Source organism: Mus musculus, chromosome 13, assembly GCF_000001635.26.
Source record: "Mus musculus strain C57BL/6J chromosome 13, GRCm38.p6 C57BL/6J".
NCBI lineage: Eukaryota > Metazoa > Chordata > Mammalia > Rodentia > Muridae > Mus > Mus musculus.
The window spans coordinates 114997113-115012546 of record NC_000079.6 but is presented as its reverse complement, the minus strand read 5'-3'; the positions used below and the strand labels follow the sequence as shown (position 1 = coordinate 115012546).

The 15434-nt window shown below is 40.8% G+C and overlaps 1 protein-coding gene across 1 annotated transcript in view; it reads left to right on the top strand.

Annotated features, from left to right (window-relative positions):
* Window positions 1-15434, top strand: part of Itga1 (integrin alpha 1) — a 143886-nt gene that overhangs the window by 89418 nt on the left and 39034 nt on the right. Inside the window, exons 8-11 of the mRNA NM_001033228.3 lie at window positions 237-387; window positions 5478-5643; window positions 10224-10297; window positions 10864-11008. Coding sequence (NP_001028400.2) covers window positions 237-387; window positions 5478-5643; window positions 10224-10297; window positions 10864-11008 — 536 coding nt within the window. The remainder of the gene's footprint in view (window positions 1-236; window positions 388-5477; window positions 5644-10223; window positions 10298-10863; window positions 11009-15434) is intronic.

Here is a 15434-nt window from a genome sequence, read left to right as displayed (position 1 = left end):
AGTATGGGCATACATGGTAAGAGTTAAAATGGTGAGTTGCCATGCTGTGCAAACCCTGTGGAACTATGGCAGACAAGATCACCATGCCTCTCTCACGTCTGACAGCGAAGTCCATGGTCACCCTGCAGGGACGCACCAGGCTGTGCAGAATGGCTATACTCTTGTTGGGTTTTTCTCATTTTATCGAACTTTGGGTTGAGTTTGATCACCCTCCCTTTTGTCTGTGTTCCCTTCAGGAAAGAGGCATTCACTGAAGCTCGGGGGGCCAGAAGGGGAGTGAAAAAAGTCATGGTTATTGTGACTGATGGAGAATCGCATGACAACTATCGCCTGAAACAGGTCATCCAAGACTGTGAGGATGAAAACATTCAGCGATTTTCCATAGCTGTAAGTACCTTGTTAGCCAGGGTTTGGAAACTCCTGAGATCCTAAGCAATAAGCATTACCTCCCAGTAATAGTTGCTGAAATTTGAGAAGCCAGGTTCAGAAGATATCTTTTCTAATCATCCACTAACAAGCCAATCGTGGTATTTCTGTAGCCCTTCTATCTGTCTGCTTACGCTGTCCCAGGTTGTCACATTTCCCAGGTGTAAAGGGAATGGAAGGCAGGGTGTAGGAAGGGACAGAGGACACTGTGACAGGGCCACACACACCTTTGTACAGATTCTCTGCTGCATATTATCTCTGGGACAGGCAAGCAAGTTCTTAATACTCCAGGCTTCAGTGTCTTTCTCTGTCCGAGGATTGTGGTTTTTTTTTGTCAGTCTGTCTGCCCCTCTCACCACATGACGACACCAGTGGCCACAATACACGTTATCTCTGCCTCTCATCTTTTCGAGGTGTTCGCAACCATGAGCTCTTAAGAGCCCTGTGTTTAAGAGATGAAAGGGATCTTAGTCTCCTCTTTGTGCAGAGAATTCCCCCGTAGATCACATCTGGCCCTTCCTTTCAGCTGACAATTCATAGCCCTGCATGTGCCTTGAGTCTAGGGGCAGGCATCTCTTATATCTGAAATCAACTGTTCTTTCATTCACTAAAATTTATTTATTTGTCTCATATATATATATATATATATAAGCAAGGAGGAAAGATTTGAAACCCCAAGAGCTCAGCCTGAAATCTACAAACAATAATTATATATTATCTGCATTAGCTTTCAACATGCAATTAATAAATTTATCTTTTTCTTTCAAAAGCATGACTGATGCTAAGAAGTGGGAGGGGGCGCTCATACACAGAAAAATGTTCCAGGACCTGATTCCTAGCTTTCTAGGGGCAAGGCACCCCATTTTATAAACAAGACGATACATTGTATGAAAGTTCATTTGCCAATTATTATCAAATTCTTTATTACCTCTTCTGCTGCTACAGTGTAACTATTTTTGAATCTATGGTTGAGAATAATTTCAGATGCCCTTGCCTTTACTCAGGAAAGTGTCCAAATAATGAGTGACATTTAGTCTATGGCTGGCTTCTTTCTTCAGTATATAAAGCCAGAGCTTGCTCGCTGACTCCAGAAATCTGAATATCAGAGATGATCTCATTTTTCTGCTCTCCCCAGAGGAACTGGTCAGCATCCCAAGGACCACGGATGCAGGTCATAAACAGTGTTAGCCATCATCAGAATGATCAGTGTTGGTGCTGAGGGTGTAGTTCAGCCTAGGTTGCTTGCCACCCTCGTGGGAGCACTTAATACTCACACACTAGCACACACAACCAATGTTAAGGACGCTTCCCCAGAACGACAACGTCAGTGGCATTTTGCATCAAGTCTGGCGACATGGTCAGTTTTTCCTTGCCTTGAATTGCTTTGCTTGTTTGGAATCCCATTTGATAGTCATGCATTGCCTCTCATCTAGTCAAAAGGAGATTTCAAAATCCCACTCATCTTCATGGAGTACCATATAGTGATGTGTTTCCTATTTAATCATTGAGTTATTACCAAACTGCTTTTGAGAGCTGTATAAGCAAAAAAAAAAAAAAAACCAAAAAAAAAACAAAAAAAACAAAAACAAAACAAAAAAACAAAGAAAGAAAGAAAAATTCATTTAATGATAATTATTTAATTTTTTTCCTAATTTGTGTCTCTTTTTCCCTAGTATATCATGTTTACATTAAAACATATTATGTGAGACCAAACTAGAAAACAAGACACGTGTGTTACTTTCTCTTGTTTGTGCAACAATACAGAAAGTCTTAGGGAATCTCAGAGTCTTCTGCTTGTATCCACACAAATAGAAACTCCACCTCATGTGCTGTGTGCACTATTCTTCTGTCTCAGTTGTCCGGACTAATCCTTCTACCCTGTCTGTCTCCCAGTATTTGATCCCGAACAACACAGAAATGTATTTTGACAGGAAACGGCTCCCTCAGAGAATTAAATATTGGTAATATAAATTCCTTATTTAAAAGATTCAAATGTGTCCTGTTCAATTTTCCCATTGGGAAAGGTCATGAGTTGGCTCTGCATCATCCATTTCTGTCCAGGGAGAGTATTAGTCTGGTCCATCGGGCATCATTAGATATGCAGAGACTACTCTTTGCGATAATGGCTGAGAGGTGTAAATTACTTATTGCACTCAAATGTAGATGAGGCATCGGTAAGGATCTTAGCCTTCCATTTATGTTTTCAAATGAAAGACAAGCTGTGCACATGAATGCACTCCGTATGTTTACTTTGACATCTCTGCCTCAAGGAGATGTCAGTTGTGAACACTTCTTTCAGGTAGATATTAGCGGAGTTAAAATGCTTAGGGTCCACAGATTTGAGATGTATGAAGCAGCAAAAATATATTAGCTGTATTATTTAAGTTTTTTTTATTTATTTTCATAGAAAACATTTTTAACAAGCTACCAGACCCTTGGGTGAAAGATTCCAATAGGCTTCTGCCATTGTTCTCATCGTGACAGAAGATGGTTCAAGATCATATGGGGGGTCACAGTAACTCCTGCATCTGAGTATATTCTCCTATAATTGTACTTACCTGTTTTTTTTTCTTTAAATATACCATGTGGGTACTTTTCCTACTTAGATAGATCCACTTGCCTCCCTCCTGTTACACTTACCCAAAAAATGTCTGATACAATTCACTCCACAATCAACAACTCCAACCACACATGCCCTAACACTCACCTATTAAAATTTTCTTACGAATATTTTGAACTTCATCAATTTTAGATGAAAGGGAGCTGATGTATTGACCCAATAGTTAGCCTAGAACGTCCTAGGTAAGAAGCAAACAGGAACAATGAAGGTTTGATATCCCGGGATGTTTAAAAAAAAATCTATAAACAACGTAAACCACTCAGAGGGACCCACAGAGTTCCGAACCTAAGGGCCATGCAGGGCACCTCATTACCAGCTCCACATTTCCTAGGCACGTGATTTCCCAACTCACTGGGCAGTCCTTCCTAGATATCCATGTGTCATTCGTTGCATGTACATCAAACCTGTGAAAGAGCTAGACTGGACTGGGTCTCTGGGGTCTTAAAAGTGAAGAGGAGAGAGTTGGCTTGAAGTCTTCTGGCGTTGAAACGTGACATTTTCTGGGCTGGTCACTGACATTCCCCAGGGAAAGGAGCAAGCACATCACGCAGAGCCTTCATGTGTCTGCTTGACTGGGGCAGATTCAACTCATAATTCTCACATTAACACTTAGCGTGCGGCAGAGTGATGCCACCATTGCTTTCAGCCACTGTTCCTAGTGGGAAGCAAGCAAGTCTGTCGTGGGTCATAGGTCATAGGAAGAACTATGTAAATGGAAACTTGGATTTCCCCCCATTTCTGTAAGTATTTATCTATATATCTTATCAAAATATCATTCTGTAACCTATCATCTCAAACCTCCCTTTAAAACCACATGTACGTGCCTGAATAACCATCAGCCCAAATTGCACACTTGTAATCCCTTGGTCTTCTCAAAATTTTTTGTGGCATCAGTGTCCATATATCTGAAAAATTAAATTCAATGATGGTTTATTGTTTTTAACTTTATAGAATATAAAGGTGCTATGTCGTATATAGTCATTAGAACTTTTAATATATTTACGTTGATGTTGTATGTTCATACAGTTCAGTTCTTTTTAGAAGTCGGGCTAACATTTGCAGGCAGCGAAAAGCGTGTCGATGCAAAGGGTGACTTCAAAGTGCACATCCTAAACACATCTGTTAGCATCCATTCCTCTCACTTCCAGACAGTTCCCTGTGCCTTCTTTTCTTCTAATACGGATCTCCTATTGTAACCACTTCCATAAATTACTTACGTTACTGATTCTGGATCCCATGGTGATGGTCACACATCGTGGATTCTTTAGTGTTTCACTTGTCACGCAAGACACATGGATACATGCTACTTTTTTATGCTGGTGCTCCTTATATTTATTATGCTGTCCACAGGAATCAACCATCACCTATGCACCCTGATTTACAGGCCTTTACGTTGTTCTCAGTTTGTGACAGTATAATAAGGGAAGCATGAATATTTAAAAGTGGGAACTAATAATCTTCAAGTGTCACTTGTAATGAAGACTAAACATGTTTTATTACAAGAGGAATATTTTCATTATGAAAGAGAAAAGTCTTTAATCGTATGCAGGCCATAGTCCTGCAGTGACGTGATGTGCCAGGGTGGATTGGTGCCCAGAGCGGGCCTCCTCCTTCTCAAAGGGGGAGGGGGAGGGGGAGGGGGAGGGGGAGGGGCTATGTGAGGGGGCACTGGGAGGGGAGGGGCAGCAATCAGGATGTAAAGTATGTAAGTAAATAAATAAATAAATGGAAAATACTTATGCAGGCAAATCAAGAATGGAAATATACCAGCTTGTAAGCAGAAATAAAAAATAATTGTGGTACTAATTTGTTTGATTCTCTTTCCTGATACTGACACTGCTATGTAATTTTAAAGTATAAAATTCGGTAATATCTTTGTATTGGGGATTTTTCATTTAAAATTTACATAGTATTATAAACATGGGCATTTTTACACAGGCAAAATAGCACATGCCTTAAAGATAAAACGTGATTAGCGTGACTTCATGAAAGTTTAAGATTTCTCATAGAAAATGAAACGCACATAGAAGACTTTATGGCAGAGTGCACATAGAACTTTCACGAGTCTTTAAGAAACATGCACATGTATACATGTATACAGGCATACGTGTATCACATATACATGTACACAAACAATTGCCAGTAGCTCCAGCTTCGGGTGGGCTTCTCTCTGGCCTCCAAGGGAACCTGCACTCAAGTACACACAACCACCAGACACAAACACGTCTAATGAAAAATAAGATAAATGCTTGCAGGAGTCAATATTATGTGAACCATGTCCTCAGAAAACTTCCATAATATTCCCATAAGTTTATAACCATCCCCTGTCTGAAGATAACATGCATGCTCTTCTTTACTGAAAATATGCCTGAGATACGTATTTAACATGCAGAAGCTAAAATACGCTCTCGCCACTTTTGCTGGACCCTAGATCCTTGGCCACTATAACAGGGGGAACTTAAGCACCGAAAAATTTGTGGAGGAGATAAAATCAATCGCAAGTGAGCCCACCGAAAAGCACTTCTTCAACGTCTCAGATGAGTTGGCCCTGGTCACTATTGTTAAAGCTCTGGGAGAAAGGATATTTGCTTTGGAAGGTATGATGATCTCTCCTAATCCTGCATATCCTATGTAAGATTCAAACGTATTGTAATGGGTTTGGGATATTATTCTCAGGACATTACTAACTCATTTTTACTGTGTGCAACAGCCATCGGGAAATAATTCTCTTTTATATGAATGGAACTACTTTACAGAAATCCATGTCGACTAGAAGCCGACTTTGTTAGGCTGTGACAATGTGCAGCTGGGCTGGGGAGCACAGCAGCCAGCATAGACCTGTGCAAGAACGCAAATGCCCCAGCATGCCTTCTTCCTTGTCTGTGACACAGGTCTAGAATGTAAAGCCACTAGCTCAACTTTGATTTTTCCCCACTGTGTCTTTGTCCCTGGGGCCGCTTCAAGAGTGTTCTGATGCAATTGCTTCTTTGTTCATTTCCTCTGTAATTTGCCCTTTGTGCATTTCTAAAGATCTTCTCGGAGTTTTGCCTCAAGTCCTTTGGCTGCAATACTCCATCTGCTATGGTTCTCTAACCATGCCACGCCTCTGAAGAGTTTTTTTTTTTTCTTTCGACTTTTTCTGTGGTAACTGCCTGAAGCGGCTACTGAGTGATGCAGTCCCTTAGGTGGGAGTGCCAGTAACAAATGACTAATCTTCTCTGACTGGTAACATCTTTTTCACAGTTTTGAAGGCTGGAGCCTCAGAAGTCACTTGGAGAAACCATGTAGAGTTCTTTTGCCCTTCTGGGGTACCTTTGTTCCACTGACTATCTACAAGAGGGCACTATCAAAGTGTCACTTCTGTAGCTGTTAAAGGCTCTCTTTCAAATTTCCCAGCAGAGCCTTTTAATAACAAATGAAAGAGAATATGGGGATGAGACTTGACTTTTAAAAGGGTAGGCTATGTTGAGTTTCAGTGAACAAGAAAAATATAGAGAAAAATACTTGTGTATATGCATATGCATGTGTGTGCATGTGTGCGTGCGTGCGTGCGTGCGTGCGTGCATGCATGCGTGTGTGTGTGTGTGTGTGTGTGTGTGTGTGTGTGTGTGTGTGTGTGGTGAGGACTGAACCCAGATCTTTATATATGCCAGACAACTGCTCTACAACTTCACTATATCTCCAGTTCAAGAAAGTGATGAAAACTTGAGGTTTCAGTATTTCTTGAGTAGCCCATGCTAACTAACATTTTGCTTTGCAACCAAGCGCACACATGTACATGCCTATAAAAAGAAAGCCATCTCAGTACGACTCATGACAGTGCTGTTATATACAGTGCACTGTGCAGTTCTCATCTCTTCCTGCTTTTTCGATTTTCTTTCAGTGAAAGTGCTTCACTCGCCCTTTCAAGTCTGAGTCACAGTGAGCTTGGTTTGTTTGTGGGGTGATAAGGAATGTGAGCCCAGGCTCTCCAGCCCCCTTTTCTCTGCAATGCCTCCAGAGACAGAACACTTGAGTCCTTATCACTCTAAAGTCATAGCAGTGTCTGAATGGCTCAGCTGTCCTGCGTTCTCAGCACACATCTCTGTCACACGGCTTTAGTCTTTCAATAGCCATTGGGATGCTATTTAGCAACCATGTTTGCCTAGATTTAATATGGACGGTCTTCCAAATCATTGTGCCCTTTTAACTTTTAATAACACAGGCCAAGAAAGAATCTATAAAGGTTTTTTTTTTGCATATTTTATTTATTTACATTTCAAATATTATCACCTTTCCCAGTTTGTCCTCCACAAGCCCCCTACCCCATACCCCTCCCCCTGTTTCTATGAGGGTGCTCCCCCCACCCACCCACCCACCCACGCACTCCCACTTCACCACCCTAGCATTCTCCTACACTGGGGCATCAAGCTGTCAAAGGGCCATGGCCTCTCCTCCCATTGATGCCAGATAAGGCCATCCTCTGCTACACATGCGGCTTGAGCCATGGGTCCCTCCATGTGTACTCTTTGGTTGGTGATTTAGTTGCTGAGTGCTCTGGTGGGTCTAATTGGTTGATATTGTTGTTCTTTCTATGGGTTGCAAACCTCTTCAGCTCCTTCAGCCCTTCCCCTAACTCCTCCATTGGGCATGCCATGCTCCGTCTGATGGTTGCCTGTGAGCATCCACATCTGTATTGGTCAGGCTCTGGCAGAGACTCTCAGGAGACAGCTATATTAGGCTCCAGTCAGCAAGCACTTCTTGGCATCAGCAATAGTGTCTGGGTTTGGTGTCTGCATGTGGGATGGATCCCTAGGTAGGGCATTCTCTGGATGACCTTTCCTTCAGTCTCTGCCCCGTTCTTTGTCCCTATATTTCCTTTAGACATTTTTGAGACTATAATTAGGGTTCCTCCTTTTCTTTCTGCCCTCAGGGTCCTCTCATGTAACCCTCCCTGCTATCCTTCAAATTCATGCTCCTTTTTCATTAATTGTTATTAAATGTGTGTGTGTGTGCACGTGCACGTGTGTGTGCACATATACATCATAAGATTTTTAAATATAAGCTGTTTGGTCTGTATAATGTTACTTGTATGAGTTGGATTTTCTGTAATTACTTACACTAGTCAAATACAGTAAGTATCATTTCTTAATATTCTCTAAGTAAGGAAGCAAAAATAACCTATAATTGGCTGGATGTAGTCACACTGTAGGGGACATAGTTTATTTTGCCTGAAATGACATTTTAAGATTTTTTTCTAACCTAACTAAAGCCCTATTAAAGTTCCTTAATAAAATGTTCAAATGCTTCAAGACATCTCTGTATCTAAATATGATATCATTCTATAAAACTCTCCAAAGATTAAAATACCTTTTTGCATCTTAATGCTGCACTATCAAGGCTAAAAGCCACCTGGGTTGTCTGCTGTTTCTGTTTTTGTTTGCAAGGCAAGGATCTGCTGGCTTTGGTCCGCCACTCCAGCCTCCCTGGGGCTGGCACCAAACAGCAAATGGCGGTACATAGAGTACATTTGCCCTTACTCTTTTCATAATGAGATCGGAAAAGGCTTTTCCCCAACTTGTTTGGGAAATCTCCATTTCCTGTCACTATTTTTGTCACATGGTAAATAGCTGCAGTTAGGAAAGTCTGCCTTGTGAGGCACAATGCCACCTAGTGAGTCAAGCATGCTCAGGCATGGACTACATAGGTCAGGGAATGGTATGGATTTCCCTGTTTTATAGACTTCCGGGGTGGGGGGAAAGGCTCGCACTCCTAACTGAAAACAGGGTCAAAGTGGGTGTTTTACTCCCCATGACCCTGTCTGTCAGGGTTGAAAGTAAGAAACTTGGCTTAAACCTTGGGGAAAGCTATGTAGCTCCTTTCTCTGTCCTCAACTGAAAGCACAGCACCGGCCTGGGGTGGAGGGGTGGGGGAGTGGGGGGTGGGAGGGTGGGGGTGGGGGTCGGGGGAGGGGGATGGCATGCTGATATATACTACTCTGTTTTTTGCCATCAGTCCTGTAAAAACAAGCAAGGACATAGCTTGAATCATTAGGTATCAAAACCAAACTTTAAGGTAAAAATGCATCGTAGTCATTTAAAGGGACATTTGTATGAGAGATTGAAATGATACATTCAGATTCCTGATTGATTGCCACATTTGATTCTAGCCCTATAAAAGCTCAACTACAGCTACATTCTTTATACGCAGTAAATAAATAGTAAGGCTGTTTAATTTCACAAATCTAATGATTTTCATGCTTCAATTGACACAATTGACAGGCTGGCTTTGCCAAAAAAAAATTATGTTTTTTTTTTTTTAACTTATTTTTAAGACCAAATAGACTAGTCACTCCCTGGAAGCAAGTAGATCAACATTCGCTCAGTTCCCCCAGGAAGCTGTGGCTTCGGGTCTGTAAATATTTTGAGAAGACTGCAGCCTGCAGCTCCAATCAATGTTCCTCCTTGTCTGTATTTCAGCCATGAGCTTCAAAACTGGGGTGGGGGGGTGTTAAAAATATGATGTTCCTTTAAAAAGTATAGATTCAGATGGGACTCAAACTGGGGCTATGTGAGAAAGTCACCTACTGAGCTGAAGGAGCCCCACATACAGCATTAGAACCAACGTGAGCTGGAATCCTTAAGGCTATCATCACACCATGTACCTTGAAAGGATGCAGGGCCCCCGATGTTTGTAGGTGGGACTATTGAGTTGAGAATCTCTTTCAATACATGAGCGAAGGATTCTTCAGTCTATAAGGTATCAAATTTAGCTCTGATGGGGTTCCCAGGTCAAGTAAGCAAGACAGTTAATTTCTACTGTAGTAATTCTGTTTTCCAAAGAACCATGGAATCATAGGTAGCTACAGCATGGAACTGATGGTCAGGCTGACTTGCTAAAATAATATGTTATTTTAAACTTATTTTTAAGACCGAATAAACTCCTTGCAAGCAAGTAGATCAACATTCCCTTAGCAAGGACAGGAGGCCAATGTGTCAGAATGGGAGAAAAGGTCCCCTTCACTAACTGGTCTTATGCTCAGCCATGCCCAGGAGTTTTGCTTGAGAAGTGCATGGCTGAGAATTCTCTGATGTGTCCCATAGTTCTGCTTGGCAAGTCTCCGGGTTCCGGCAGGTCAATGACAGCCTAAAAAAAACCTGGCTAGTCACTTACTGTGATATCTTTACACTATGTACAGCTACAGCTGACCAGTCAGCAGCTTCGTTTGAAATGGAGATGTCTCAGACCGGCTTCAGTGCTCATTATTCACAGGTATGTTGACCATGTGCAAGGAAGAAATACCTTTTCTACAAGTTTTCCTCCCCCAAGCAATGCCCAGGCTTCACGTGTATAAGATAGCCTTGAAGTTTATGGTGGCAGGCAGCTCTGTGGGCTGTCTCAGGGTTAGGAAAATGGCATCCCACAAGCTGCTTATTAGGGGCTTTCTCCACACACTCCAACATTTTACCAACTGATAGATGTGAACAAGACAGTCAGAGCTCTGATGAATGTACCTGTGTATCTAATGAAATGAAATACTTAAGATATTTGCTTAAAACGTAGAAGGTTAAGGTTGTGTTATGCTAGAAGTCTTTAAAGGGGTGTGTCATATATGGTCGTTTCAGTGTGGCAGATACATAGTGTGCCTCGGCTTACCTTTTCAATCAAATGGGAATTGTAATGTTGGATTCTTATAGAGTTATTGTAAGAACTAAATGAATTAATTTATATAAAGCACTTTGAACTATATTCCTATACATATGAACTATCATCGTATTCCTAGTGCTACATAAGTGTTTGCCCATGCCATTTTATTACCCTCTGTACTCACGCATTAGGACTGGGTCATGCTTGGAGCTGTTGGAGCCTATGACTGGAACGGAACTGTGGTCATGCAGAAGGCTAACCAGATTGTCATCCCTCATAACACCACCTTTCAAACTGAGCCCACCAAGATGAACGAGCCTCTTGCTTCTTACTTGGGTAAGGAATGGGTGAAATCTTGATGCTTACACTAGTCTTCATTTCACTGTACCAAAATATCTGATTCTGGGATACTCGGGAAAGCAGCCACAAATACTGAGTGCCTATGTTGTGCCAAATACATTAAGCAAATTCAAAATAGCAAAATGGATGAGGCAGAACAATGGGCATTGTTTTAGATGAGAAACAATGAAGAAATAAGCAATCTCTCTTAGAAGGCTATGGGCTAAGACAGAAGTGACAGAAGTGGGGGAGTTCACTCAGTTTTGAAAGCTCCTCATAACCTATGGTTCTGTGAGATCACTACATGTAAAATACCTTGGGATCAAGAACCAGCTTTACCTAAACCTTCTTTCTGTCCTAGATAGACCAATTATAGGATATTTACTTTCATATATAATAGATGTCATTGTATAATTCCTATGAAAGGTAGGTGATCGTGGATTTAAAGAGCTACAGAAAGGATCACACTATGTTCAGAAATTCACCTTAGCCTAAAAAAACAACAAAAAAGACCCCAAAACCTAATGTCTACACCCTAATCCCTGAGCCTAATTGTGTGTTACCTTATAAGGCAAAAAGGACTTTTGGAACTACATGAAGGATCCTGAGATAGATTATGCTTGGATATATTGCTATAGTCCAATATAGTCAAGTGGTGTAATCAGAAAAATCTTCCCTAGATGGGTTTAGAGGGAGATAGTACTGTATATAGCTGGTCAGAGAGATACAGTGCTGCTGCCAATGAAGAAGGAGGTGGGAACATAGATCTTCCCCATCACAGAGGACAAAGAAGTGTGATCTCTCCACAGTCTCCAGACAGAAGCATAGCCCTGCCTGCTTCTCACTATGGGCTAGGGTGAGCTAAGGAGGCCTTCTAGCTTACAGAATCGCAAATTAAGGCATTTGGAATGGATATTATAGATACTATAAGCTGTCAAATTTTAATACTTTCTTATAGCATCAATAGAAAACCGATACAGGTAAGTTAAATATTCTTTCTATTGCTAACAATGATTCTATTGTTACGAGGTGTTTAGACGATTAAAGGCTGACTGAAGAACACACATGTACTTGACACGGTCACTACTCTCTCCATATTCCCTTATTAGAATTATTACTTTAACAAGGCAGTATTTTTGGTGTTCTGGGTTAGGAGTCTATGATCAAATTCTTTAAACAAACCAAGTCCCAAATCTGTTACTCCTTAAAGTTTGAATTGATTGTTGATTAAAGCATACTTAAATAATTTAAAATTTAAAGACTGCACTTTACATGAGAAATCACTAACATAGCCTTACTTCTTTATATGACCCCTCTTATCATTTACAATTCAATGAAACTGGAAAAATTACAACTTGACAATGTATATACACAAATATATGTAAATAGATGTGCATATTTATGGTCCCTCTATGCCCAGGAAAGGAAGACATTTGCATATACTCTCTATAGTATACTAATGTAGTTTCTGTTCATTTCATTGTCTTAGTCAAGAGTTAAGATGTAAACTAGTTGCCAACAGACATCTAGTAGATGTAAGATGTCTTTCATGTGCTTCCCCTAACCCACCCCCAAATATTATTTTCCAATATGTCATTGTGGTGATTATAAAATTGCGAAGAGACTGAGCTTGCAGTTCTGAAATCTGGGTGGAAGGCAGCAAGTGAGGCCATGTTAAGTCTTCTAAGAGGGCAAAGTGAGAGAGCAGCACTATGAAAATGCCTGTGCTAATCGATGAGAAGGAGGAAGTGTGAAATGAAACAGGGGCATCCCAGAATAGAGTCATCCACCCACATCCTTATCACCCATAGCCTACCTCAATCATGCCTGAAAAGCTGAAAGAAACATGAAGTGAGGCAGTGCCACAAAACGAAGCTAAGTCACACATTTCTTACTCCACCACCAAAGCTCATGACTCTTCCAAGACATTCAGAGACTTGACAATACTCGTCCTTTATAAAGATGAAGGTCTGAAAACTATTGGAAACATTCATAAAAGGATAACATGCCTCACAGATTTTCTTATATAAGCATGCTATCTGTATAAAAGTAGAATTATTACCTTATAGCAAAATACTGCTTAAGTTAACAGTATGATCTCTTCCAGTTAGTCCTCTGTGATGTCCTGCACTTCTCTGTCTTCTACTGCACTAACAAGCTGCTCCTAGAAATTAGAGCACTGCTTCCTTCTGCAGAGTCTAAGCCTGCGTGTTGTGAGAATTACCCATTGATTTACCTCCATTCACTTCAGATGCAAAATACAGAACTTTTCCCTTAAAAAAATAACAATAAGGGCTGGAGAGATGGCTCAGCAGTTAAGAGCACTGACTGCTCTTCCAGAGGACCTGAGTTCAATTCCCAGCACCCACATGGTGGCTCACAACCATCTGTAATGGGATCTGATGCCCCCTTTTGGTATGTCAGAGGAGAGCATCAGTGTACTTACATACAATAAATACATAAATCTATAATAATAATAATAATAATAATAATAATAATAGTAATAATAATCTAAGAAAGCCAGATACAAGCTCTTTCCTTAACATACAGAACTGATGTCTGGAGATGGTAGGCTGTGCATTTGAGCTAGAACTTCCCACAATATCATGAATATCAAGATATTCAAAACACTTAATAACATCTGAGAAACTTCCCAGTCCTTCAAGGATATGAGGATCTGAAAACCCTCCACAAATCCGAATGGTGACTTCTATCTAGAATAGATCCTTCTATCTCAGCAGTGATGGACTTGTGGGTGTGCCCAAGGCCTTGGAAACTGAGTAGATTTCCAACAAGGATGCAGAAATATAGCTGCACATGTGTAAAAGTATATAAGGTAATGCCAGACTTGGGAGTTGTCTACGTATTCCCTGGTTAGGGAGCTAAATCAACAGAGGCACAAGCGCTGAAGGCCTGAAAGCACAGGGCTCATGATCAGACCCACCCGTCAGGCAGTGGTGGCGCACGCCTTTAATCCCAGCACTTGGGAGGCAGAGACAGGCGGGTTTCTGAGTTCGAGGCCAGCCTGGTCCACAGAGTGAGTTCCAGGACAGCCAGGGCTACACAGAGAAACCCTGTCTCGAAAACAAAAACAACAACAAAACAAAACAAAACAAAAGACAATACAAAAAAAAAAAAATGATCAGACCCACCCATGCGTGAGCTCTCGTCATAACCCGTGATTCTGACTGACAGAGAACACGGTGTGCTCTTAAACCTTAAGCGGAGGTGGTGTGGAAAAAAAAGGGAAATAGAAAAAAAAAAAAAAAAAAAAAAAACCCCACAAAACTCACCGCTCATGAGAAAAGCCAACATAAAATACACGTTAACGAAAGTAAAGTAGGCAAAAAGAAAACAAGATTTCACAGAGCCTAAAACACGGGAGGATAGAGGTAAGAAAAAAAATCTCAGCTTGAATTAAAAAAAAAAAAAAGACAAAATCACAGCAAACCACTGTTGTTAGATAACTTACCAACCATCAAAACATACGCAGATATAAATCATAGTTCTCACATACAATGCTTGCAAAGGTTTAATGGGACCAAATCTCTCTCAAACAGCTGTTCATAGAATAACCTTAGCATGAATATTCTAGCAGCAACTTACCTGACAATGTAACAAAGAGGACAAAATTGATCCAGTAATCTATTGCTTGATGTTTATTGTCAAAAATATTCAAAGGAAGGAGAAAAACAGTCTTCAAAGTTGCTTCTGACATCTCAAACAGTGTACCAAAAAAAAAATTGCTAAAACAAACAAAACAATGATGGAACCCACCTAAATTCTATTATTCTATCAATAAATAGCCAGGAAGTAATGCAACCCCTTTATGAGACACTCAGACTAACAACCTTCAACCATATAAAACTGCAGCTTAAAACCTTGGGTAGCAGCACGGGAGGGGATTACGTTTTCTGTCACCCGGAAATAACTGTTAGTGTTAGCCAGGCATGGCGGAGCACATCTCTTACCCCAGCACTGAGGAGGCACACACAGGTGGATCTCTGTGAGTTTGAGGCCAGCCTCTTCAGCAGAGCGAATTCCAGGAGAGCCAAGCTACCCACAGAGAAACCCTGTCTTAAAAAAAAAAAACAAAACACAAAACCAACCAAACAACCAACCAAAAACCTGTTAGTGTTGATAGTACAGACTCTTGTATTTAAATAAGTTAGAATTAGTTTGCTCCACAATGGTGACTGCAGGGTTGTGGGGCGGGCATGAGTGTACATGAGTGTACATGAGTCCATGTAGGTTCCTTCTTCCCCCTTCCTGTCATCTCTGAATTATCATTTCAGAATTGTTCAGTTGTGGTGGAAAGAGGCAGCACAGGAAAGACGTTTCACCAACACAATACAAAAAAAAAATAAATAAATAAATACAAAAATGATTAGCACAACCACTTAAAGTAATTCTAATACATTAC